This window comes from Vanellus vanellus, assembly GCF_965231255.1.
Source record: "Vanellus vanellus genome assembly, contig: HAP1_SCAFFOLD_89, whole genome shotgun sequence".
NCBI lineage: Eukaryota > Metazoa > Chordata > Aves > Charadriiformes > Charadriidae > Vanellus > Vanellus vanellus.
In genome coordinates this window covers 495,123-522,721 of record NW_028126694.1, presented here as the reverse complement: position 1 = coordinate 522,721, position 27,599 = coordinate 495,123, and the positions used below count along the sequence as shown (strand labels likewise).

At 52.2% G+C, this 27,599-nt stretch overlaps 2 protein-coding genes across 2 annotated transcripts in view; both read right to left on the bottom strand.

Moving 5' to 3' along the window:
* The window catches only part of LOC309685864 (olfactory receptor 14A16-like), a gene marked incomplete at both ends in the record, with an annotated part of 42,550 nt that extends 18,135 nt beyond the window's left edge, over positions 1-24,415 (bottom strand). The window contains one exon of the mRNA XM_082501562.1: positions 24,271-24,415. Within this exon, the coding sequence (XP_082357688.1) occupies positions 24,271-24,415 (145 nt within the window). The remainder of the gene's footprint in view (positions 1-24,270) is intronic.
* On the bottom strand, positions 9,445-10,380 carry LOC309685842 (olfactory receptor 14I1-like; the record flags this gene model as incomplete). The annotated part of the gene is made up of 1 exon (XM_082501546.1): positions 9,445-10,380. The coding sequence occupies one exon, from the start codon at positions 10,378-10,380 to the stop codon at positions 9,445-9,447; it is 936 nt and encodes a 311-aa protein (XP_082357672.1).
* Positions 24,416-27,599: the final 3,184 nt, after the last annotated feature.

The window sequence follows — 27,599 nt, the reverse complement described above, 5'->3', positions numbered from 1 at the left end:
TTATCTCCTCAGTCTTCTTCATGTATGAGAGGACTGACGGCATATACCGGACATTCTGGAAATGCATTTTTTAGGGGGGAGGAGAGGCGGGATTAGGGACTCAACACTTGCCCTTGGACTGGAACGGATGGAGACTCCGAAGGTGAAACACCCTCCAAGGTGAAGTCCACCAATATAAAGCACTGAATCAATGTGTCCACGCACAAGGACGCTGCAGTGCCGAGGGAGTCAGCAGGGCCTCATCAGGCACAGGGAGGGGAGAGTGGGGAGACGCATGAGGTGCCTGAGGGGACCCCAAGGCCAGGACTGCTGTGCCCTCATGCGCCTGGCCAGATTCACTTCTACCTGGTCTTTAGCTTTCCTAACCTGATCTCTCGCTGCTCGCACAATTCTTTCCAGGATACCTGTCCTTGCTTCAACCCTTCTGTAGGCTTCCTTTTCCTTTTTGAGATTGACCAGGACCTCCTTGGTCATCCACGCAGGCCTCCTGCTGTCTTTCCCTGAGTTCCTCTTTGCCGGGATGTATTGCTCCTGAGCTTGGCTGAGGTAGCCCTTGGATAATAGCCAACTTTCATGGGTCCCTCTTCCTTTCAGGGCTTTGTCCCAATGTAGTTCACCAAGCAGGTCCCTGAAGAGGCCAATGTCTATCTCCTGAAGTCCAGGATAGCGAGCTTACTGTGTGCTCTCCTAGCCACCTTAAAGATCCCAGACTCTGCCACCTCAAGGTCACTGCAGCCAAGGCTGCCCTTGACCATGACATTCCCCATGGGCCCCTCTTTCTTGGTCAGGACAAAGTCCAGCATAGCATCTCTCCTCATTGGCTCTGCTGTCACTTGGAGAAGGATGTAATCGTTAAGGTGTTCCAGGAACCTCCTGGATTGCCTATGCGCTGCTGTGCTTTCCTTCCAACAGCTATCAGGCTGGCTAAAGTTCCCTCTGAGGACCAGGGCTTGTGAATGTGAGCCTACTCCAATCTGTCTATAGAGGGCCTTATCCACTCGGTCTTCTTGGTACCCCCATGTACTTTTTCCTCTTCAACCTCTCTGTTCTTGACCTGGGCTCCATCTCCACCACTCTCCCCAAAGTCATGGCCAATTCCCTCTGGGACACCAGGGTCATCTCTTATGCAGGACGTGCTACACGGGCCTTGCTGTTTGTCTTTTTCATTTCAGCAGAGTTTTCTCTTCTCACCATCATGGCCTAAGACCGCTACGTTGCCATCTGCCATCCCCTGCACTACGGGACCCTCCTGGGCAGCAGAGCTTGTGTCCGCATGGCAGCAGCTGTCTGGGGCAGTGGGTTCCTCAATTCTCTCCTGCACACGGCCAATACATTTTCACTGCCCCTCTGCCAGAGCAATGCCCTGCACCAGTTCTTCTGTGAAATCCCCCACATCCTCAAGCTCTCCTGCTCACATTCAGACTACCTCAGGGAAGTTGGGCTTCTGGTGCTTAGTGTCTTACTAGCATTCAGGGCTTTTGCTTTCATTCTGTTTTCCTATGTGCAGATCTTGAGGGCTGTGCTGAGGATGCCCTCGGACCAGGGATGGCACAAAGCCTTTTCCACGGGCATCCCTCACCTGGTTGTGATCTCCCTGTTTAACAGCACTGCCATGTTTGCCTACCTGAACCCCCCCACCATTTCCTCCCCATCTCTGGACCTGTTGGTGTCATTTCTGTACTCAGTGGTGATTCCAGCAGTGAACCCTCTCATCTACAGCATGAGGAACCAGGAGCTCAAGGATGCCCTGTGGAAACTGATGACTGGTATCTTGGCAGAAGCAGCAATGAACTGCCCATCTTCTACATATCACACATGATGTAACTCATTACAGGCCCAGATTGTCTTTAGTACTTTTTTTCCTTTCATTTCTTTGTTTTTTAGCTTTTCTGGGTTTTCTTAATGCTGTCAATAAAAGTGAAGAATCATCCTTTATCCTATTGCTATGTCAGGATCTGTGTTGTGGGAGCCACAGACTTTGTGTAAATAAGAAACTGTTCTCTCTTCGTTTTTGAAAAACTGAAGGACCCTGCACTGACTTGTTTGTCTGACATCCTTTCTCCGAGAACTTCTCTGGAGCTACAGGGGCCACGTCTGTGTGCTGAGGTGAAGGGGGCAGGAGCCACCCGACCTGGGTCTGCCTCCCAGCCTGACCAGCATGGCCCTGGGCACCACAGCCCCCAGCTCTGCAGAGCCGCACCACCAGCTCGGGGGCTGTGGGACGCCTGGGGAGGGGTGCAGGAGTGGCTGGCCAGGCCAGCACGGATGAGCTCTCTCGGGAAGAGGCTCTGAGGGGAGATGGGCTGTGGCGGGAGAAGAGCAGGGCACCGCGTGTGTGCAGGGCAGCCATGGCAAGAGGAACCCTTTGCTCTGGTGGGACAGCTCGGGGCAGGCTGCCCTGTCCGTGGGGCCAAAGGACCTTCCTGAGGGTGCCCTGGGCCAATTCTCTCATGCCATCCTGGGAGGACGTTTGGCAGCTGGGGCTGCAAGCTGCCTGGGGCAGAGATCTCCTCATCATGCTGGCTGTGTGGAAATTCTCACTGGCCTCTGTGTCCTGCTGTGGGACCAGTCCCAATGGGGCTGCTCTGCTGGTCTGTGCTGGGAGAGGGCAGGAGGTGGCCAGATTCTGGGAGGGTCTGTGCTGGCAGGGCTGGCAAGTGCCCTAGAGAAGAGAACCCCAGGGAAGAGCTGAAGTGTGGGAATGTGCAGGGTGGGGGCACATAGCAGTGTCCTGGCACAGCTGGGCTCCTGCGAGAGACATGAGGGACCAGCAGAGCAGGGTCTGGGCTGTGCCTGTGCCCACTGGACACCCCGGGGAAGTTGTCCCAGCGCCATCATCACAGAATCACAGTATCACAGAATTTCCTATATTGGAGAAGACCTGTAAAATCACATAGTCCAATCATTACCCTAACACAGACAAGCCCACCACTAAACCATATCCCTCAGCACTATATCTACACAACCCTTAAACACCTCCAGGGATGGGGACTCCACCACTGCCCTGGGTAACGCATTCCAATGCCTGATGACCCTTTCAGTAAAGAAATTATTCCTAATATCCAGTTGAAACTTCCCTTAGCGCAACTTGAAGCCATTTCCTCTTGTTCTAACACCCGTTACCTGACAGAACACGTCGACACCCACCTCTCTGCCACCTCCTTTCAGATATGTTTAGAGAGCAATAAGGTCTCGCCTCAGCCTCCTTTTCTCCAGGCTAAACCACCGCAGTTCCCTCAGCCGCTCCTCATAAGACATGTGCTCCAGACCCCTCACCCATTTCGTTGCCCTTCTCTGGACACGCTCTGGTGTCCTTTTTGTGGTGAGGGGGCCAAAACTGAACACAGTGCTCAAAATGCGGCCTCCCCAGTGCCCAGTACAGGGGGGAAATCTCCTCCCTGGTCCTACTGGCTACACTAGTCCTGATACAGGCCACGAAGCCGGTGGGCTTCTTGGCCACCTGGGCACACTGCTGGCTCATGTTCAGCTGCTATCAACCAACAACAGAGGTCCCTCTCTGCTGAGCAGCTTTCCAGACACTCCTCCCCAAGCCTGTAGCATTGGCGGGGGTTGTTGTGGCCAAAGTGTGAGACGCAGCACTTGGCCTCATTGAAACTCCTACAGTCTGCCTTGGCCCATGGGTCCAGTCTGTCCGAATCCCTCTGCAGAGCCTCCCTACCCTCAGGCAGATCAACACTCCCACCCAGCTTGGTGTCATCCGCAAACTGACTGAGGGAGCACTCCATCCCCTCATCCCGATCATTGATAAAGATGTTAAACAGGACTGGCCCCAGCACTGAGCCGTGGGGGACACCACTCCTGACCGCCCGCAAACTGCAATTAACTCCGTTCACCACCACTCTCTGGGCACGGCCTTCCAGACAGTTTTTTACCCAGTAAAGCGTGTGCCCATCCGAGCCATGAGCAGCCAGTTTCTCCAGGAGAATGCTGTGGGAAACAGTGTCAAAGGCTTTACTAAAGTCCAGATAGACAACATCCACAGTCTTTCCCTCATCCACTGAGTGCGTGACCACGTTGTAGAAGGAGATCAGGTTAGTCAAGCAGGACCTGCCTTTCATAAATGCCTTTGATAATGTGGTACTGAGTTCCACCTGTCTATAGCAGATTTTATCCCACAGCGAAGGACCGCAAAACTAGAAAGGGCTACTGCAAATGTGCCAAGAGAATTAGAAAAAGCCATTAATGAGGGCAGGCAGTATGACAGCCTTAGAGAAAGAAATCAAATTATTATCAAAAATGGTAATATAGAATGGCTTAGCTCTAGAGCACCTTTTAGAAGTACAGGGCAGAGTAGGTGCGTTCTTGAATAAGAGCTGCTGGGGTTTTTATGTCAGTCAAGATCAGAAAAACAAAACTGAGAGAAACAAGAGAAAGACTCATTTAAAAATATTACACGAAATAGGGCAGGGATCTCCCCTAAATCTCTTTGGGTGGCTAACCTCTTGGCTCCCAGACTTAGGAACAGGACTGTGAACTGAAAGGATTTGGGTTGTTGTATTCACTCTCTTGTTTTGCTTTCTAATTAGATGGGTGTGTTTACAGTGTAGTATTACCTTATGAACTTGACTTACGACTTAAATAATGAAGAGTATAGTGTGACCCTGACGGTGAAAGGAAAAGGAGGGACTGTTAGGAAAATCTCATTCCAGAACTATTGTAACAATTACTCTTTAGAGTATGAAATTGTATGAACTTTCTTAAGATATACAGCGTTTCTATTGCGTACTGCATAGCCATGGTTCAGTCAGCATGACTACAGGACCCAGCTCATTGTCGGGAGGAGAAGACAGCCCCCAGCCTGAAGAAGAAAGGATGCTCCAGCACTGAGCGGATGACACCATCCTCCCAGCCCCTCTGACACCCCTGTGAAACCCTCCCCTGATCTGGCATCAGAGATAAGGAACTGCAGCAAGACCGACTCCAGGGACGTCTCCATTAGGAGAGCAGCAGGTGGATGATGATGCCACAGCATGAGAGTTGCTTTGCCAAACAGCAGCCTGCGTGTGCGTGTTAAGTAGTGATCACTCAAATTGTGTTGTACCTGAATGCTCTAAAGGTATAAGAACCATGTGTGAAACTGCATTTGGGGTGTCCCAATTTGACTGGGACCACTCGTGCTCGTGAACAGAGAATCACTCATGTAATTCCATACTTTGTGTCCCAATCTCTCTCCTGGGACAGCATGGGCAGTTGGAAAGTTTTCATGATGTTATCCTCGAAGGCCGAGAATTGTCCCCAGAGGTGGCCCAGAAGGCACTTGACTGCCTTTATGGTGCTGTCCTCCCAGGCAATGATCGTTCAGGAAGGACTCTGACTGAAACCATGACTCGAATAGGACTGCCTCAAGAACATGAGAGCGATGTGCCATCCTCCCCTATGCAAGATGGTCCCCCTTTCAGGCCCAGTCGAAAGGAACAGGTGGTTTGCAAACTCTTTTGGGCAAGGATTTCAGATGCTTGTGCAATGCCTCACACAACTGTGGCCTGGGCACTCATAGACAACACATACCTGATCATTTCCATAGTGTCAGTGTGTGTGCCTTCGGAAACCATGCACGTGCTAACAATCAATGGGATTTGGGTGAGTGGTGTGTATGTCCAGTGAATATGAACTACAAATTTATACCCTTGTGAAGGTAGGATTTCAAAAGTTTCAAGCAAAGTCCTTACTGTCAAAAATGCTGAGTTTATTTTTTCTAAGGTAAGAATAACCTAGACTTTTTTTGTTTTAAATAAATGCCCTCTGTCCCCCCTTCCACTCTTCCTTGCCCAGCAAGACTGCAACCTGCTGCCTCCTGTTCTGCGGGTCGTGAGCCATCCATTGCAGAACGGCCTTGAACACGGCCTCTTCTTTCCCACGGAGCTCCTCCTTCTGCAGGACACACAGGAGGTCATTGATGGAGAGCTCCAGAAACTCTCTCAACACCCTGGTCACCCTTTCCAAGTGATGGGAGATGAACGCGTGGGCTGCTTCCCGCAGGTCAATAATAAAGTCAATAATAAAGGCAGTAGTAATACTCGGTGAATCTCCAGATGCCGACGCAGTTCTCCAAGCACAGCTGGGACTTTAAGAACTCGCAGCACAGTCTGACGATGCCCATGACGTTGAACTGGTCGGCCGCTATCAGCAAATGTTCAACGTTGATGGCCTTGACCGGTACTGTGCCGGTGTAGGCGTACTTGGTAATGAGCCGCATCATTTCAGGTGAAGTGCCGGGGATTTTATAGACATCGTTCCCGGCATTGCTCCAGTGGGTGGAAAACAAAGCCCTGAAAAAAGCAAAGCAGTGCTGGGGGAAAAAGCAGCTTTGCTGCATTAAACCCGGACCCTATTATCCCCTGTGCCTCCTTTCCGGGGCACCAATTTGGGCACACGCAGTAGCCACGCTGGGAGGCCGTGGGGCTTATTAATTCATGTGTTACGAGCCGGTTGTTTTAACAAGGAGTCACCGCCTCCGGCTGTGCACAGAGAGCCACAGGGCCAGTGCCCTCCTTGCTTCAACAAGACCACCAGAGAATGGCGCTGTGTGGGGAAGGAACACCTCCCGCCCCACGGCAGACAAGCCCGGCTGGCCATGCTCCAGCCCTGCACCGCATCGGGGGGTTCGTCAGACACCGCTTCCAGCGCTGCTGTGAGATCTTGGGTTGGGGATGAATTCCGGTGTCCAGGAAGGCACCAGGACTGTGGGGAAGTGCTGGAAAAGAGGTTCAGTGCCGAGGGAAACACTGGAGAGACACTAAGGCAGCGTGACACAGCCTGGGAAATGCTGTGTGTCCCCATCCCCTCTTGTTCCAAGCACTGACCTGAACTATTGACTGCAGCTACAGAGGATGTTCTTGTGAGCACTGAACTCAATGCCACCCATCAAAGAGTCTCTCCTCCAGGCAAAGCTCACTGAAGATGGTGCAAAGCACAGCACTCATCTTCCTCTCCCTGGGTGAGGATGTGTCGCTGGGAGCCAAGCTATCGCCCACGTCACAGCCTGTGGCAGTGGAAGGTGCTTCTCCTGGAGGTGCTACAGCACTTTGTCTGTGCCCTCCCTCCAACACCGTCTCCCAACCCCTGCCTGTCTGGTGGCTCTGGAATGTGTCCCAAAGTGAAATCACAGGCGCAGGGGTGACCCGGGACCGGCTGTGAGCCCCCGTGCAGCTGGTGCTTTACCTCTATATTGATTCATGGGTGGTGGCAAATGCTCTGTGGGGGTGGTTACAGCAGTGGGAGCAGAGCAACTGGCAGTGCAGAGGTAGACCCATCTGGGCTGCTGAACTGTGGCAAGACATTGCTGCCCAGATAGAGAATCTGGTTGTGAAAGTACATCATGTAGATGACCACGTACCCAAGGGTCAGGCCACTGAGGAACATCAAAACAACCAGCAGGTGGATCAGGCTGCTAAGATTGAAGTGGCTCAGGTGGACATGGACTGGCAACGTAAGGGTGAACTATTCATAGCTTGGTGGGCCCATGACGCCTCAAGCCATCAAGGAAGAGATGCGACATATAGATGGGCTTGTGACCAGGGGGTGGACTTGATCACGTTCACTATTGCACAGGTTATCCACGAATGTGAAACGTGTGCTGCATTTAAGCAAGCCAAGCGGTTAAAGCTTCTTTGATATGGAGGACGTTGGCTGAAATATCAATACGGGGAGGCCTGGCAGATTGGTTCTATCACACTCCCTCAAACCCGCCAAGGCAAGCGCCACGTGCTCACAACGGTGGAAGCAAACACCGGACGGCTGGAAACACACCCTCTGCCCCATGCCACCGCCCTGAACAACTATCCTGGCCCTTGAAAAGCAAGTCTGATGGCGACATGGCACCCCAGAGAGAATTGAGTCAGACAGTGGGACTCATTTCCAAACAGCCTCATAGACACCTGGGCCAAAGAGCATGGCATTGGGCGGGTGTATCACATCCCCTACCATGCACGAGCCTCCGGGAAAATGAAACAATACAACGGTCTGTTATAAACTACACTGAGAGCCATGGGTGGTGGGACCTTCAAAAGTCGGGATACACATTTGGCAAAGGCCACCTGGTTAGGGAACATTTGAGGATCTGAATATGTTCGGGAAGAGAGTCTGGATTATTCCTGACACAAGCAAAGGCAAAACTATCTGTGGGATAGCTTTTTTGTAAGGCCCTGAGTGCACTTGGTGGGTGATGCGGGAGGATGGGGATGATCGATGTGTTCCTCAAGGGGATTTGATTTTGGTGAGAATGGCCAATGAATCAAATGATATGATATTTATTGCTAAATTACCACTCTATGTCATCACTGATACGGTTGCTATATGCTCTATCTATGGCATTGCAGTGAAAGTGACCTAAATTAATGAAGAATGAACTTTGATGAAACTGAGCAAAGTGCAGAAGTGATGGAACCAGAAGTGGCTGCAGTAACTGGCACTCGGGAATTGTCTTGAGATCGACATCTTCAACCCACAGATGATGGGCATGGGCCCTGCCGGCTACACCAGCTGTGAGCTCCAGATGCAGCACGCAACAATTCAACACCACACACCACGTCTCCTGCCGGGAAAGACAGTTACAAGAGATGGAGCCCAAAGTCATGGACTAAATGAACTCAAGGGACATTTCAGTGGGATGGCCCATGGACTAAGGGAATGATATCTGTGTGCATATATACATATATCAAAGACAGGAAAATGGTGGTGATTTATGGAAAAGTGTAAGACCTGGGCATGAGGTAGATGGTATAGAATAAGGGGCGGACGCTGTCCTGGTTTTGCCTGGGATAGAGTTAATATTCTTCCTGGTAGCTGCTCTGTTTTGGATTGACTATGAGAATAACATTGCTAACTCATATTGTTTTAGTTGTTGCTGAGTGATGCTTATATTAAGTCACGGACTTTTTCAACGTCCCGTAGAAGGTGGGGGGGCACAGACAAGACAAGCTGGCCAAAGGAATGTTCCATCTCATAGACGTCATGCTCAGTATATAAATGGGAGTTGGCTTGAGGGAAGGAATCGGTGATCACTTCTCCAGACAGGCGGGGCAAATGATCATTGGGTGTTGACAGTAATATATTTTGCATCACTTTATTCTATATATACTTATACTTATTATTATTATTGATGTTGTTACTGCTAATGCTTTTATTTTCTGTTACTGTTCTATTAAACGATATTTATCTCAGCCCATGTTTGTTTTTTTTTTTTTTCCCTGCTTTTCCCTTTTCTTGCTATTCTACCTGAGACATCCCGTTTCATTTAAGAGCTGTTACCAGACCGGCCACATCTGACTCAGTGTTGTGCAAGGGTCAGACACAGTAGGATCAAGCCTTAGAACAAGTAGTATAAACCCAGAAAAATATCAATCAGCAGGGTTATGACAAGAGGAAAATTAGGCTCATGATCTAAGATAACCCCTGGGCAGTGTGCAGAGAAGGGGTGGCAGGTTATTGTCGGTGTAACAGCGTCCATTGGGTCAGTTTCAATAGGGCATGCTTGAGCTCCTGGTTCCTCATACTGTAGATGAGGGGGTTCACTGCTGGAGGCACCACCGAGTACAGAAATGACACCACCAGTTCCAGAGATGGGGAGGAGATGGAGGGGGGCTTCAGGTGGGCAAACACTCCAGTGATGATAAATAGGGAGACCACGGCCAGGTGAGGGAGGCACGTGGAAAAGGCTTTGTGCCGTCCCTGCTGTGAGGGGATCCTCAGCACCACCCTCAGGATCTGCACATAGGACACCACAATGAAAACAAAACACCCAAAGACTAAACAGGCACTAACCACAAGAAGCCCAACTTCCCTGAGGTAGGAGTGTGAGCAGGAGAGCTTGAGGATGTGGGGGATTTCACAGAAGAACTGGTGCAGGGCATTGCCCTGGCAGAGGGGCAGTGAAAATGTATTGGCCGTGTGCAGCACAGCATTGAGGAACCCACTGCCCCAGGCAGCTGCTGCCATGCGGACACAAGCTGTGCTGCCCAGGAGGGTCCCGTAGTGCAGGGGATGGCAGATGGCAACGTAGCGGTCATAGGCCATGATGGTGAGGAGAAAATACTCAGCTGAAATAAAAAAGAGAAAGAAAAAGAGCTGGACAGCACATCCTGCATAGGAGATGGCCCTGGTGTTCCAGAGGGAGTTTGCCATGGCTTTGGGGAGAGTGGTGGAGATGGATCCCAGGTCAAGAACAGAGAGGTTGAAGAGGAAGAAGTACATGGGGGTGTGGAGGTGGTGGTCGCAGGCGATGGCGGTGATGATGAGGCCGTTTCCCAGGAGGGCAGCCAGGTAGATGCCCAGGAAGAGCCCGAAGGTCAAGAGCTGCAGCTCTCGTGTTTCTGCAAACTCCATGAGGAGGAACTGTGTGATGGAACTGCCATTGGACATTTGCTGCTTCTGGGCAGGGGGACCTGTCCAAGGAGGAAAAGGCAGTGACAAACTCGGAGACTTCTCTGAGGAAATCCCCATGCCATTCCTCACAGAAATCCCCCTCCCACAGCTGAATGAGGAATGACCCAGCTCATTCCCAACCCCACAAACTCAATGACACACTCCCTTATCAGGTAAAATACTACTTCGACACCTACTTTCCATGAGGACACGTCTGGGGCAGGACTCCCAGAGTCAGAGGCAGAAGAGAAGCTGACCCGCACCCCCTCCCAACTCCTGAGATGCAGAGTTCAACAGAAGGATGGGGAAAGAGGAGAAATGTGTCTGTGCTCTGAAAAAAGGAAGCGAGGAGAGGGAGTCAGACAGGCGTGCAGTGAAGCCTTCTCCTCAGTGACAGTGTCTCCAGACAGAGAAACTGCAGGGCACTTGCTTTTATGTTGTGCATCACTTGTAGGACAATCACACGTCTCCTTGACTGGAGGTGCAGCTGCCGAGAAGGCATCTCGGGCTCTGGACCCTCTGGCTGTGAGGTGGGCGGGAGAGGAGAGCAGAGGCTTGCTGCGGAGAAGTTGTCTGAAGGTGAGGGTATGGCAGGAGGTGCCGGGATTCCCCCTGCTTGGGCATGTCTGGCAGCAGCTCCCTCTCTGTCCCTGCCCATGTCTGGGCTGCCAGGAGCTGCCCCTGCCTGGAGCTGCTTCTCTGCCAACGGGTCTCCTCCCTGCCAGTGCCCCAGAGCCCATCCCACCCGCTGTGTGCTCAGCTCTGCCCTGCAGACCCCTCCTGGCAGCACAGCGCTGCCCAGGGGCGTCTCTGGGTGTGCGGGGGCTCAGGAGGGCTTCAGGGAAGTGCTATCGAGAACGGGGGTCTCTGTGCCTTCTCCACAAAGGAGAAATCCATTCCCACCCCCCACTGCTCACCCAGCAGCTGAGAGGAGAAATCCCACAGCACAGAATTCTTCCCCTTCAGGGGAAAGGTGCCTCGATGTCCTTCTTCAAAAGGACTCTGTGCAAATGTCCTGGGGGTGATGGGGATCCGGGAGCAGCCCTGACCCACACAGGTCCATCTCAGCAACAGAAGGCATCTGCCTTGCTGGCCATCACTCTTTCCACCCACTGCTTCTCCCCACAGAAGCTCTGTGGGAGCTCCCCGGGCAGGTGCAGAGCTGACCCTGGCAGAGTCCCTGCCCCGGCACACAGCCATGGGGTGCAGGGACCCTGATGGCAAGGACAGCCCTGCCCACCGCTGCCTGCACACCCCTATGCACACCTCCACAACCATCCCCGGCAGAAGGCAGCCCTCAGGCCCTGTCCCTCTCACCGGGCAGCAGGGAAGCCCTGCTCTGGAGCACATTCTCCTCCTCTACAGCACAGAAACTGAGAGAGTCCTCCTGACAGAGCCCAGAGCTCTCAGATGGACCAGCTTGAGGAGAACCCTCCAGGAACTGGAGCTGCATTGCCCGGCACCCTGAGACTTACCACGCAGAGGGCGGTGAAGATTTCTGCCCCAGTGAGCTCTCAGCGCCCCCCACTCCAGACTGCCGTTAAGCTCTCTCTGCCTCGAAGGTCTCCCCTCTCTGCCTGCAGGCAGTGCCCCCAGCCCTGCTCCTGGGCAGAGCTGTCTCTCTGCAGTGCTGCCCTCTTGCCAGGAGCTCCCTCCGGCCCAGCAGCCCGGCCCAGCTCAGCAGCAGAGGACCAGCCCACGGTGGCACTCTCTCTGTCCCCTCTGGCCTCCCTCAGAGATGTCCCTGGGGCTCCAGGGGAACCGCCTGTGAAAAAGGCTGATGCAATCTCTCATGTTCCCTCCCTCAGCTGCGCAGAGACACTTACTTCCAGCAGTGGTATTTCTCCCAGCAGAAGAAGAGCTGGCCATGAGTACCCCCTCTTCTTGTCCCATCAGTAGCACACACGAGGTCTTGGACTCTTGGTACCAGGAGTCCTTATGGCAAGTCACCGCTTGCCTGGTGCCACAGCTGGGGGGCTTCAGCCCAAACGTGCAGCAATGATCTCAGCCAGGGGCACAGACAGGACGAGCTGGAGCCGTTCCTGTGGCAGACAGAGCTGTGACATGGTGGCAGAGCTCAGTCCAGATGGTCTTCAAGGACAGCCTCCTCCAAGCTCTGCTATAGTCCAGATCACAATTCAATCTAACCCTGAAAGGCAATTCAAGGGCACCAGTATGAGTGTTTACTCCTTCAGGAACAGTTCAAGGAGAAACAAAGCCACTGTGTGGCCACTGCTGAGTTTCAGAGAGCGGGTGGAGCTATATCGGAGATTCTCTACATCCTCTTTGCCTCAGTCTGCCCCAGCAAGGTCTCCCAGGGCTCTGTGACTCGGGGCAGGAATCTGGAGGAACGCCACCAGCAGTGGATTGTTCCCAAGTCACCTTAACTAAGACAATCCTTACCAGTCTATGGGACAGGAGGGGTGGCAGCTGAGGGAGATGACAGGGTAAACCAATGTCCCAGCATGTCCAATGACACTCCGTAATCATTGAAAGGCCATGGAGGTTGAGGGAGGGAACTCCCTGATGACTGGCAGCATCCAAATATTGCATGCTCTTTTAAAAAAATGGCCAACCGATAAATAGGGGAAGTTGTGCCCCAGAGTGTGTCCGCTCAGAACCCATTTGTGGGTGTCTGAAACCCTGGATTTACCCAGGGCAGCTTGTGTCCCACCGTTCTCTGCTTCCTGTGATGGAAGAACAGGATTGCTCAGCGCAGGGAGAGCAGTGCTGGTCTTTTAAGTTGGAAGTCAGCAAAGTTTTCAACATCTTCCCCCACAATATGCTTGTGCCCGAATTAGGATGTCATGGCTTGCATGGGTGCATAAGGAGATGGGTAACTAACCAGACCGCTGTTTCGGCTCAGAGGTGTGTGGTCAATGTGTGGTACTCTTCCTTGAGGCATCTAGCTTGAAAGCTCCTGCAAGGGTCTGTCCTGCCACCTGCCCTGTTTATCATGTTTATAAGGACCTGGAGAAGATGCAAGTGTTCTTTTTCATAGGATTTGAAGACACTACTCTGGCGGGAAGGGCTGGTATGCCAAAGGACATAGACAGGCCAGAGGGATGGGCCAAAAGTAATATCATGATGTCCGATAAAGAGAACTCTGAAGTTCTGCCCTTGAAGTGCACTAACCCCGTGCAATGACAGAAGGCAGGGGCGGTGTGGCTGGGTGGCAGTTTTGCGGGAAAGGCTCTGCTGGTTCTTCAGTTTCATTAGGCAAAACAGGAGCCGGGGGCAAAGAAGGCCAACAGCATCCTTTGCTTCTCTTTCCATTCCCTGAAATCCCGAGTGCTTCTCTTTTATTCTCCTTATGCCCTCCCAAAAGAACAGCCCACCTGTGCTGGTTTGAAATGAAACAGAACCCATTTTCTGTTCAGTAATTTGACTTTGCAGCCAAGCCTCCTCGAACTAACTGAACTCTCTGAAATTTAATGCATATTGTCCATAAGCTGTTGGCTCTCAGAGTGACAAAACCTGATCATCTATAATTTATGCCAAGGCATGGTATGCAGAGAGGCTCTTGCTTAGACTTTTTGCTATAACAACCAAGGGCAGCTCACTTTGTTATATGCCCCGTTGGAGGGTCGGAAGCGGTAAAGTGTAGAGGGGTCACACCTTTGGATAGGAGCGGAGATGAGAAGTGACCCAAAACTGACTAACTTATCTAAACTGACAAGTCCTTTCTCTCTCTCCCTCCTCTCCTTGGAAAGAGAGGTGAGGGAGAGCATCTGTCGTTTGTTGCAGTGGCCAGGCCGGCCCAAACCACGACAAGGGTGAAGGAACTGCACTGTTGGAATGAAGGCAGTCCTTGCTCCTGCACACAGAATTCCAGCCACAAGTAGCTCTGTGCTCATTTAATATTTGGTTGGCTGCCTCGAGGAATTGCCCCTGACACACCCTTGGCTGGGCTCAAACAGCATTTTGTCTGGGAAGCTCTCCTAATGAACAGCCTCATCCCAACTTCATTGCGTGGTCTGTAAATGGAGAGGCAAGCCCTGCAGTCAAAGTGGAAGGTTTGTGGGTGATGGTGGTGACTGAAATGACCCACAATGCATCTTTGGTGTGGCTTTCTGGATGCTCAGAACCAATGGACCTCTGAAGGAAAGTCAATCTGGAATTGGAGCTTACAGAAAACACATTTAAAACTCTTTTCTACTGAGTCGCTTGGAGCAGCAAAATTCCTGTTAGTGTTTGCCTGTGTAAAGGCTGTATGGGAAGTGCACAGCATAAAACAGACCATGCAGCTTGAGCTAAAATATGCGTTAAGGAGGAAAAGGATGTTACAAACTCAATAAGCAGGTGATTGAACCAGGGCAATGCCCTAGGAGATCCCACTGTCTTAAAGTAGCAGATCCTACTTCTCCAGCCTGTCAAGTTTACGTTAGTCATGGCAAAGTGAAAAAGGAAGCCGGTGCCATTGGAACCCTGTGGTGTGCCATGTATGATTCACAGGATCTCCTGAGAGAAATGGATGACGAGGTAAAGAATGTGAAAAAAAGACACCCGTAAATTGAAGGAGGAGGAATTTCCCAAAATAAAGACAATCATCTTAATCAAAGTTTGATAGGAAGATCTCAGGGTAAACAGACATAGACCCTGGTTACAAATGAAACAGCTGGACTTACAAGTTGGACAAGCACAAGATTTAGAAACAGAACTAAAGGTTTTAGAAACTGAGCTACAGAAAGCTGGAACAGCAGCTCAGCTTCCAGCAGAGTAACATATAGTCATGAACAGAAGTCACAATCAATGCAGCGCACTCCCCTCAGTCTGGGAATTCAAGAGTATGTCTTGGACAAGATCCATAGGGTCTACTGGGAAGGCCCAGGTTCTTGTGGGCTGGCACCAGGGATCCTGGAGTGCTTGCCAGCAGATTCTTGGGGATAACGCACAGCTGAAGTGGCCATTGGGAATAGGAGAAACTTGGCCCTATTATTAGAGGACGCATGAACATGCACGGACCCTCTTCATGTATGGCAAACTCAGGCTAAATAACTCCAGAGTAGAGTCACTTTGTTATAGTCACTTTGAGTGGCTATGAGAGAGCCCATCGTCTTGACCCAAGGTGGGAAAATGTCATCTTCCAACCAGGGCAATGAAAGGAATTAATGTGAAAAGACCCATCAAGTCAACCTGCATCATAAGGGAAAGCAAATTTTCCTTTTCTAAAACAGACAGAAGCCCCCCCTTGCAAAACCAACATGGTTGGTCACCACTGCCAATCTGCTGCTTTAACTGCTCCACACCATAGAGTCTGATCTCAGTACTGACTTTACCACAAGAATTATGCATGAGCACTGCAAATCCTAAATGTAAGATGTGCCACCCTGTCTCTGGCAACCCGTGGGGCAGAGGAGAGGGAAAAGCCAGTAACGGGGTTTGGATGTTGAAGGTGGGGTCCAGCAGAGATGAGGAGTCAAGGGAGTGGATGGGGAGAGATAGGCAAAGGTGAGACAAGTTCTGATCTTGATTGTGAGGCCACTACAGTTGTAGGAGCATGACTGTGCAGCAGCTGGCCCCAGCAGTTTGGGGACAAGAGGTTTATCACAAAACCGCTCTTCCCAGCAGAGCCAAGATAGGGGCAGAGGGAAAGGGGAGCGGCAGGCCAAGGGGAGATGGCTGGCATGGTGATGATTCTGAGGGCACTTCCACAGCAGCAGCCTGGTTGGCCCTCAGGAGACATGCTGGCCAGCAGTCATTCTGAGGTTATCCAGCGCATCAGAGTCCCCACCCAAGAGGAACCCCATCCTTGGGGAGGGGAGGGGGTGAGGCAGGTGGAAGAGGCCCACCTGGGTTCTGATCCTGGGGGCACCTCTGTTACAGCAACCTGACCAACCATGGCAGACGGAAGGGCAGGTGGGGCTCATGGCCACCTGGCTCAGGACGAGCCCTGACACTGGCAGAAAATCTTCTCCTTATCTCCAGGTTGAACATCCCCTCTTTCACCCAACACTTCTCTTTCATCCTCTTAATATGCACCAGAGGTGGAGAGCCAATCTCTGTATTTTTTTGACCTCCTCCTAGGTTCTGACAGGCTGCAAGGAGGTCCCCGTAACCCTTCTTTCTGCTCTTGACCTTCCTTGCAACCACTGGCTCAAGGGGAGCTTTGCCTTCCTAAAAACAATGACGTCAACAGAGATAAGTTTCTTCCTTGTAATGTCCTTGCTGTCACCTCCGGGCAGCTGCTTCATGGCCCCTGTCAGAGCCAGCCTCGTCCCTCTACTCACCCAGCCTCCCTGCACCCACCCCCGCCCCCAAATGCATTATCATCACGGGAAGACTTGTGGTACACAAAGAGGTTTCTAGGGCAATCAAAACCATGCTCAGTGGAGAGAGGGAAACAAGGGTGGGCTCTTTGTGTGCTGTATTATGTTAGTGTAAGATATCTACCCATATAGACACACAGCAAAAATGGATCCTTCCAAGAGCTGGTCTGACACCTTCCATGTATCCAGAACCTGGCCCCGGGATCCCCTCGTCCCCCTGCTCGACCTCAGGCACAGACAAGCACATGCTCACACAAATGGCTCTCTCCAGCACAGAGTCAAAGAATCATTGAGGCCAGAAACCAGTCAGCGTCCAACTTCTCTGGGCTGCCCCTTCATGCTTCATTTTAGTCAGGACCTCCTTTCTCACCCATGCCAGGCTCCTGACAGCTTTAACAGACTTCCTATATGATGGGGTGGACTGTTCTGGAGCTGCAAGAGTCCATCCTTGACTAGCAAAGAGCTTTCTTCTCCACAGGGCCCTATCCCATGGGATTCTTCTGATCAGGTCCCTCAGAAGGCCAAAGCCTGCTCTCCTGAAGTCCCCCTCTTGGCCTTGTTCCCTTCTTTCAGGAGCCTCAACTCTACCTTCTCATCCCTGACTGTGACATCCCTGACAGTGGGAGATGGGAATTTGTTTTCTCCACTCTGGAGCAGGCACAAAGACCCCAGTTCTCGTTAGCATTTGTCTGAGCCTCTTCTTATCCCCTTGGCATGCAGAGATGTCCCTGGGCAGTGCCCTGCTGCCAGGAGGGATCTGCAGGGCAGAGCTGAGCACACAGCGGGAGGGATGGGGTCAGTGAGCACTGGCAGGGAGGAGATGTTGGGACAGAGAAACAGCTCCCGGCAGGGACAGCTCCAGGCAGCAGAGACGTGGGCAGGGAGTCGGAGGGACCTGCTCCCACAAACACCCTGGGAGAGGGCACTTGGGCACCCTCCCTGCCATCCCCTGCAGCGCAGACACCCACTCTGAAGGAACGCCCTGGTCTCCTCTTCCACCCAGCACAGCCCAACCCTCTGTCCTTCTATTGCCTCCTCACAGAAACACTCCTGGCATTTCTCCACATTTCCCCTTCTGCCTCTGCTCCCCTTGTTGGTATCACCGGAGTTTCTGGGGTTGGGTTGGATTCAGCCGTGAAAAATATCTGTGGTTGCTGCTATGCGGATGCTTCCATGGGAGTAAAATGTCCTCCTAATCTGCACAGTCAGGGTGATACAAATGAGCTAAGTCGCCCTTCAGGACATCCCATCTTTAGGACATTCCACTCTTTCCAATGAGGTCCTACTGGGCTGAATCCAGCTGGGCTCCTGAAGAGCACAGCTCACCCATGGCATCTCTCTGATATCCAGCAGCCCCATGACAAAGGGAATAGAGAGAAATGAGAAGTCTGTCCAAATGTATTGATGCGTTTTCCTCTATGAAGAGCCCTCCATATCCTGATGGACCAAATGTGCAATGGAAATTCCATGACAGATTCCATCTTCTTGACGTTCCTGAACACACAGAAACTGCAGCTCTTGTACTTCTGGCTCTTCCTGGGCAGCTACCTGGCTGCCCTCCTGGGAAACGGCCTCATCATCACCGCCATCACCTGCGACCACCGCCTCCACACCCCCATGTACTTCTTCCTCCTCAACCTCTACCTCATAGACCTGGGTTGTATCTCCACCACTCTCCTCAAAGCCATGGTCAATTCCCTCTGGAACACCAGGGCCATCTCCTATGCAGGATGTGCTGATCAAACCTTACTTTTCAGTTTCTTCATTTCAGCTGAGTATTTTCTCCTCACCATCATGGCCTATGACCGCTACGTTGCCATCTGCCATCCCCTGCACTACGGGACCCTCCTGGGCAGCAGAGCTTGTGTCCACATGGCAGCAGCTGCCTGGGGCAGTGTTTTTCCCTATGCTGTGCTGCACACGGCCAATACACTTTCACTGCCCCTCTGCCAGGGCAATGCCCTGCACCAGTTCTTCTGTGAAATCCCCCACATCCTCAAGCTCTCCTGCTCACGTTCCTACCTCAGGGAAGTTGGCTTATTGCTTTTAGTGCCTTTCTATTTTTGGTGCCTTTTTTTTTTTCCCCCTCATGCTTTCTTATGTGCAGATCTTGAGAGTGGTGCTGAGGATGCCCTCTGAGCAAGGGCGACACAAAGCCTTCTCCACATGCCTCTGTCACCTGGCTGTTTGTCTGTCAGTACTGCCATCTTTGCCTGAAGTCCCCCTCCATCTCCTCCCCAGCCCTGCATGTGGTGATGGCTGGTTGTCATTTGGTGGTACCTCCAACACTGAAGCCCCTCATCAAGAGTGTGAGGATCCAGGAGCTCAAGGATGACCTTAGGAAACTGACTGGAAATTTTTCGGTAGCCATAGACTACCTATGTGCTTCTACAAAGGATTCCCACTGTATGTCATGACCAAATAAGACTGTTTCTTTATATTTTTTTTCCACTTGTGATGATTTTGTATTCAAAGAAATGTCATTATTAATCTCTTCCTACTTACGTATCCACACATCTTGTTTGACCCAGAGACTTCTGTAAATGGGGATCCAGTGTCTCATTGCATTTAATAAAAAAAAAATAATAATTACCTTGCATCAACTTCTTTGCCTAAGAACCCTTCTTAACACAGCAGGAAGGAATGGGAAGTGAAAACACCTTTCTGGCTGTACCAGCCTGGGGAAGGCTGCCCTGTCCCTGGAGCAGTAAGAGCATCCCCCAGACATTCAAGCTCTCCTGCTCAGACTCCTGCCTCAGGGAAGTTTTGGTACTTGTGGATGGCCTCTGTATGGCCTTTGGGTGTTTTATATTCATTCTTTTCTTCTGTATGCAGATCTTGAGGGATGTGCTGAGGATCCCCTCTGAGCAGGGACGGCACAAAGCCTTGTACAGGTGCCTGCCCCACCTGGTCGTGCTCTCTCTGTCAGCACTTTGCTGACCAGAAGGCCCTCCCCATCCCTTGATTTGGTGGTGGCAGTCCTGTACTCTGTGGTACCTCCAGCTGTGACCCCCTTTTCTACAGCATGAGGAATGAGAAGCTGAAGCAGGGCAGTAGGAAAGTGATTTCACGGATGTTTGTCAAGAGTGGTAACATTTCACCCACAGTCCAGGAATGAATCCTGGGTTATCCCATTCCAGACCTGTTTGTTGTTTGTGTGGCTTATCCTTTCCCTTATCTACCTTGCCATTATTGGCATCATTTTCATTATCATTATCAGCATTTTTATTTTTGCCATGAATAATCTTTTGTGATAATCGGTGGTTATGATGATCCCCCACAATTGTTTAGATTCAGCGTACTTCTAGCAAGGAATGAACCCACGCTGTCTCACCTGGAGCCCATATATATGTACATCTAACACTGTGGAAGAGCTGAAGTTCTCTTCGTTGGTCTGTAATACAACGTGATTTCCCAAGTGCACTGCCTGAAATCTCAGCTCTGCTCTCAAAGCTGGTGCCAAGAAGAGGCTCACCTCAAATAGGCCTCTTTCTCCTTGGATTAAGCAAAGAGGTCAACCTTGTGATCCGTTCTCCTGGTTTGAGTGACACAGGACTAAATTCTCTTTTAATACTTGGGAAGACTGCACTTTTAGAAGGCTCTGGGTTCTGAATTTGTCAATATATATACTTTATAGCCAACTATGGTGTGGGGGTTTCAAGGTCTCAATGTTTTCGAGCTTGCCGGGTGCAGGGATGAGGAGGAGCGAGTCCCGAGCACTTGACCCGAGCTGCCAACAGGATTATTTCATACCATGAGCATTGTCACATTCAATATAAAGTTTGTTGTGAAGTGCCCTCTCTCCCTTGATGGCTGCCATCCTGAGAACTTCATGCCCTGGTGCCAGAGCCCTGAGCCCTTCCCTTCCTCCTGAAGCCGCAGCGCCCACAGTGTCCCACATTTGCTGTCCACTGCTGGGCGTGCACAGCTTCCTACGGTTATAGTTGGCTGAGTATAATCCTGGTATATTTTGTATTGGTATTGGTATATTTGGTTGGACCCCACCGCGCTTTTCCACTTCTGACCCTCCAACGGGGCAAATAACAACGTTGGTTGGCCTTGGTTGTTATAGCAATAAGTATAAGCAAGATCCTCTCTGCACACCATGCCTGGGCATCAACTATAAAGGTCTGATCACTATGAGAGCAAATAGTGTCTGCACAATACGCTGTTAATTTCAGCAGTTAGAAGAGACCCGGCTAAGAAGCAAAGTTACTGAAGAAAATGGTCCCTGTTATACCTCAAACCGGGACACCAGCTCTCTCTGGGTGACCTCTTGCATCACAGCTCTACCTTTCCAGGGAAATTGCTTCTTCCTTATGTCCAGTCTCCACTTTCCCAGCTGCACTTTGTAGCAGTTTTGCTCTCTCCTGCTTTGTCCCACTTCCAAGGAAAGCTCAAAAATCTGAGGAAGCACCCTCCAGGCAGGTGACCTCACTCATCAGCCTTCTTGTGGCCTTTCACTTGACCAGACAGAAGTAACCTCACCATGATCTTCTAAACCATGTGACTACTGCTGGCCTTTCAGCTTCTTGGAAAGACACAAACAAGCCATCTGCCTGCTGCTGTCCCATCAGGTACTCAGGCAGAAGGGACATGCCAGCCCACATCCACGTCCTCTTCTTGGATGGGGCTCCACCGTACAGGGGGATTATAAGGACATTCAACAACGTTGGCCCAAATGCTAATCACTGAGGGATTCTTGTTATGACTGGCTTCAGGCAGGACTTTGTACCGCTGTTGACTTTTGTGCCTGATCATCTAGCCAACTTCCCTCCTACCAGACCATCCACTGCTTCAGTCCAGAGAGCATCAATCTGGCCATAAGGAGACTGTGGGAGATGATGTCAAAGGCCGTGCACAAGGCCAGGTACACAACATGCCCTTGTTTCCCCTAACCATCCTGGTCCAGCAATGCCTTTCTTCTCCTTCCAGTGCCTGGAGACGGCTGCGGGAGGACATACCCCACCACCTTCTAAGGGACTGAGGAAGGCACACCACCTTGTAATTCTCCCAATCCTCACCCCTGCCCTTCTTGAAGATGGGTTTGACATCTGCTTTTTCCAAGGACCCCGGAACCTGTCTGGCTGCTCTGGCACTTTTGAGGGCACAATCCAGAGTCACAGGACAGGGTGATGGAGCAGAGAGGAGCACTTGCAATGAGCCTGTCCACGGCAGCTGAGATGACTGTCCCTGGGACAGTGGGGATTTGTTTGTGAGGTCACACACAGAAATGTCAGAGCTCTGTCGGGTGCCCACACCTCAGCTGGCCTCGGGCACTTCTCATACACACATGGGTGATCAGAGACACGAGTCCTTCCCTTGCCCGTGCAGAAGCAATGCACTGCAGAGGTCACAGTGTCTCTCTGACCTCCTGCAGTCAACCCTAGAGGCTGGGAGGCACCACAGCCCTGCAGTGTGTCGCCATGCTCTGCACTCCTCATGAGGAATGGACACGGGGACCTCGGTTCAAGGAAGCACATCCCAGTGCTGCATCCAGCTGTTTCCCCAGGGGATGTTACACTCCAAGTGAAGTGACCTCGTCTGTCCCACACGCCTTCATGGCAGCCCCAGGAATAGCTGATGGCATTTGTGCTCACACGTGTCCATCTCCCCACACGCACAAGATGTGCATGCTTAAGTCTCATCTGTACAATGCAAAGATGGACCTTGTCTTTGGTGTCCCTCTGTGGAGGGACAAAGAACCTCTTTGAGGTGGGATGAGAGTCCAGTGCTGGAAATGGAGGTTGTTTTTGGCTGGCCCATGATGGTGGCCCTGGGGCAACTTCCCCGGGGCGTCCAGTGGGCACAGGCACAGCCCAGACCCTGCTCTGCTGGTCCCTCATGTCTCGCGCAGGAGCCCAGATGCGCCAGGACACTGCTGTGTGCCCCCACCCTGCACACTCCCACACTTCAGCTCTTCCCTGGGGTTTTCCTCTCTGAGGCACTTGCCAGCCCCGCCAGCCCACACCCTCCCTGAATCTGGCCACCTCCTGCCCTCTCCCCAGCACAGACCAGCAGAGACAACCCCATTGGGAATGGTCCCACAGCAGGATGTGCAGGCCAGTGAGACTGTCCACCCAGCCGGCATGCTGAGGAGACCTCCACCCCAGGCAGCTTGCAGCCCCAGCTGCCAAACGTCCTCCCAGGATGGCATGAGAGAATTGGCCCAGGGCACCCTCAGGAAGGCCCTTTGGCCCCAGGGACAGGCAGCCTGCCCCGAGCTGCCCCACCGCAGCAAAGGGTTCCTCTTGCCATGGCTGCCCTGCACACACGTGGTGCCCTGCTCTTCTCCCACCACAGCCCATCTCCCCTCAGAGCCTTTTCCCGAGAGAGCTCATCCATGCTGGCCTGGCCAGCCACTCCTGCACCCCCTCCCCAGGCGTCCCACAGCCCCCGAGCTGGTGGTGCGGCTCTGCAGAGCCGGGTGCTGTGGTGCCCAGGGCCATGCTGGTCAGGCTGGGAGGCAGACCCAGCTCAGATGGCTCCTGCCCCCTCCACCTCAGCACACAGATGAGGCCCCTGCAGCTCCAGAGAAGGTCTCAGAGAAGGGATCTCAGACACAAAACTCAGTGCAGAGTCCTTTATTTTGTTTAAACACACAGAGAGAGGAGCTCCTTATTTATACAAAGTCTCTGGATCAAACAAGACAGGCAGATCCTGACATAGAAATAAGATAAAGGATGACTCTGTTCTTTTGTTGACAGCATTAGTATAGCCCAGAAAAGCTAAAACCCAAAGAAATGAAAGGAAAAAAACCTAGCAAAGAAAGTCTGGGCCTGTAATGAGTTACATGATGAGTGATATGTAGAAGAAAATGTGCAGTTCATTGCTGCTTCTGAAAAGAAACCAGTCATCCATTTTCTTAGAGCATCCTTGAGTTCCTGGTTCCTCATGCTGTAGATGAGGGGGTTCATAGCTGGAGGCACCACTGAGTACAGGAATGACACCAACAGGTTCAGGGATGGGGAGGAGACAGAGGAGGGCTTCAGATAGGCAAACATGGCAGTGATGAGAAAGAGGGAGACCACGGCCAGGTGAGGGAGGCACGTGGAAAAGGCTTTGTGCCTTCCCTGCTCAGAGGGGATCCTCAGCACTGCCCTCAAGATCTGCACATAGGACACCACAATGAAAACAAAACACCCAAAGGCTAAACAGGTGCTAACAACAAGAAGCCCAACTTCCCTGAGGTAAGCATCTGAGCAGGAGAGCCTGAGGATGTGGGGGATTTCACAGAAGAATTGGTTCATAACATTGCCCTGGCAGAGGGGGAGTGAAAATGTATTGGCCGTGTGAAGGAGAGCATAGAGAAACCCACTGGCCCAGGCAGCTGCTGCCATGCGGACACAAGCTCTGCTGCCCAGGAGGGTCCCGTAGTGCAGGGGTTGGCAGATGGCAATGTAGCGGTCATAGGCCATGATGGTGAGAAGAGAAAACTCTGCTGAAATGAAAAAGACAAAGAAAAAGAGCTGGACAGCACATCCTGCATAGGAGATGGCCCTGGTGTCCCACAGAGAATTGGCCATGGCTTTGGGGAGAGTGGTGGAGATGCAGCCCAGGTCCAGAACAGAGAGGCTGAGGAGGAAGAAGTACATGGGGGTGTGCAGGCGGTTGTCACAGGCGATGGCGGTGATGATGAGGCCGTTTCCCAGGAGGGCAGCCAGGTAGATGCCCAGGAAGAGCCAGAAGGTCAAGAGCTGCAGCTCCCGTGTGTCTGCGAACGCCAGGAGGAGGAAGTGGGTGATGGAGCTGCTGTTGGACATCTGATCCCTTTGTTCATGAGGTTCTGCCAAAGGAGGAAAACACACTCACAGGTTAGGACTGCTCTGAGCACATCTCTTCACATTCCTGTGTCCCATTCTCCTCTGTCCTTCCCAAACACACATTGCCTTCCTCCTTCCTTTCAGCACCTTTGGACTTCCCCAAGTTCTGAGCTCTGCTTTGTGCTGGCCAAACATGACACGAGAAGGAGGCTTCTGCCCATGGGCTCCCGAGCAGTCACCCCTGCTTGACAGCAGTGGGCATCTGGGAAACGTGGGGCAGCTTCTGAAAGTCACCGTTTGCCTCATCAGTAATCCCTGTGTCATGAAGACAAGCTGGTCAGCATTTTCCAGCAGGAGAATGCCAGGGAAATTCCCACAAGTGCTCAAAGTGCAGTGATCTCAGCAGAGCCAGCTCACCCCCCAGCTCCACACTGCATTTTCCACAGCCCCACAGGTTTGGGTGGTTTGAAGGACTTTGGTCCCACGGACACAGCTGCATGGCAATGTTGGCGTGTGAGCCACACCTGAACCCCCTCTTACTAGAGAGTATGGATGTAAGAACAAGAGCAGCATGGACAGGAGGGGAAGGTGGAGAAATGCTCCTGCTGAGAGAAGACAGAGACCCATAGAACTAAGGAGTTTCTCCTCCTTGGTGTGTGGCTGCTGAGGAGGCACCTCAGCCAGAAACCCCACAGCCTTGATGTCAGAAGCTCTGCTGGGCGAGAGAGGAGGCCAGTAGAAGGCGCCCTCATTACAGGAGATGGCAGGAAGGTGCCCGAATCACCCTCCCAAGGCACATGGGAGCTGTTCCCTCTCTTTCCCAGCCCAGGGCTCTGCTGCCTGGAGCTGTCCCTGCTGGGAGCTCTTTCTCTGGCAGCGCGTCTCCTCGCCGGCAGTGCACACAGAACCCATCACAGATGCTGTGTGCTCAGCTCTGTCCCGCAGACACCTCCTGGCAGCAGAACACTGCCCAGGAGCATTTCTGTGGGTGCAGGCTCTGACAGGAACATCTGACCAACGCTGATAAGGCTGGAAAGGTGATGCTGGGTGCTCTCTGTAAGCTGTAGCATATGGATTTTTCTTACTCCCTGATTTATTCACCTCTAAGTGAAAAAGATTTGGAGGCTCTGTGCCTTCTGAAGAACGGGGAGACAAATCTCCACGTCTCACTCCCCACACAAAAAAAAAAAAAAAAAAAGCAGAAGACTGAAAGCACAAACTCCTTCGCTTTCAGGTAGCCCCTGCCTTGAGGTTCTTCTTGAAAAGTTTCCTCTGCCACTGCCCTTCAGCTGTGAGCAGCCCTGACCCACGCAGTTCTCTCTCGGCAACACCAGGACCCTGCCATGCAAGGAGTTGCTCCTTCCACACACACCTTCTCCCCACAGCACCTCCGTGGGAGCTCCCTGGGCAGGCGGAGAGCTGACCCTGGCAGGCGGCAGAGTCCCTGCCCCAGCACAAAGCCCCTGGGGTGCAGGGACCCTGCTGGCAAGGACAGCCCTGCCCACCCCTGCCTGCACACCCACCATCACACATGGCAGTGGTCCTAAGGAGAAGGCAGCCGTCGTGCCCTCTCCCTCTGAAGGCACTGCAGGGCATTCCTCCTCTGGAGCACATTCTTCACCTCTACACTAGAGGAAGTGTCAGAGTCCTCCTGAAAGATCCCATAGGCCATGGGAGGAGCAGCTTTTGGACATCTTTCCAAGAACTGCAGCTGCAATTGCCCTAACCCAGAGACTTACCATGTCAAGGGCTATGAAGGTTTCTCCCGCAGTAAGCTCTCAGCATCCTCCCTCTCCAGACTGCCCTTAACCTCTCTCTGCCTCCCTGCTCTGCCCTCGCTGCCTGCAGGCAGTGCCCTCAGCCCTGCTGTGCCGTGCAGAGGAGCTGCTCCTGGGCAGAGCTGTCTCTCTGCAGCGCTGCCCGCTTGCCAGGAGCTCCCTCTGGCCCAGCAGCCCGGCCCAGCTCAGCAGCAGAGGACCAGCCCACGGTGACACTCTCTCTGTCCCCTCTGGGCTCCCTGGAGGTGTCCCTGGGGCTCCAGGGGAACCGCCTGTGAAAAAGGCTGATGCAATCTCTGATGTTCCCTCCCTCAGCTGCGCAGAGACACTTACTTCCACCAGTGGTATTTCTCCCAGCAGAAGAAGACCTGGCCATGAGTAACCCCTCTTCTTGTCCAATCAGTAGCACACACGGGTTCTTGGATTCTTGGTACCAGGAGTCCTTATGACAAGTCCCCAGCTGACTGGTGCCACAGCTGGGGGGCTTCAGCCCAAACGTGCAGCAATGATCTCAGCCAGGGGCACAGACAGGACGAGCTGGAGCCGTTCCTGTAGCAGACAGATCTGTGACATGGTGGCAGAGCTCAGTCCAGCTGGTCTTCAAGGACAGCCTCCTCCAAGCTCTGCTATAGTCCAGATCGCAATTCAATCTAACCCCGAAAGGCAATTCAAGGGCACCAGAATGAGTGTTTACTCCTTCCGGAAGTGTTCAAGGAGAAACAAAGCCACTGTGTGGCCACTGCTGAGTTTCAGAGAGCGGGTGGAGCTATATGGGAGATTCTATACATCCTCTTTGCCTCACTCTGCCCCAGCAAGGTCTCCCAGGGCTCTGAGACAAGGGGCAGGAATCTGGAGGAACGCCACCAGCAGTGGATTGTTCCCAAGTCACCTTAACTAAGACAATCCTTACCAGTCTATGGGACAGGAGGGGTGGCAGCTGAGGGAGATGACAGGGTAAGCCAATGTCCCAGCGTGTCCAATGACACTCCGTAATCATTGAAAGGCCATGGAGGTTGAGGGAGGAAACTCCCTGATGACTGGCAGCATCCAAATATTGCATGCTCTTACCTAGTCTTTCTTTTCTCGCTGACATACTTAAAGAAGGACTTTTGTTTGTCTTGATGCCCCAGGCCAGATTTAGTTCAATCTGGGCTTTAGCTTGCCTAAACTGATCCGGGGCTGCTTGAACAATTTCTCTGTATTCTTCCCAGGCTTCCCGCCCCTGTTTCCACCCCCTGTAGGCCTCCTTTTCACTTGTGGGCATGTCCAGGAGCTCTTTGTTCATCCATGCAGGCCTCCTGGCTTTTCTGCCTGCCTTCTTCTTTGTAGGGATGCATCACTCCTGAGCTTGGAGAAGGTGAGCCTTGAATATTAACTGGCTTACTTGGGCCCTTCTTCCCTTCAGC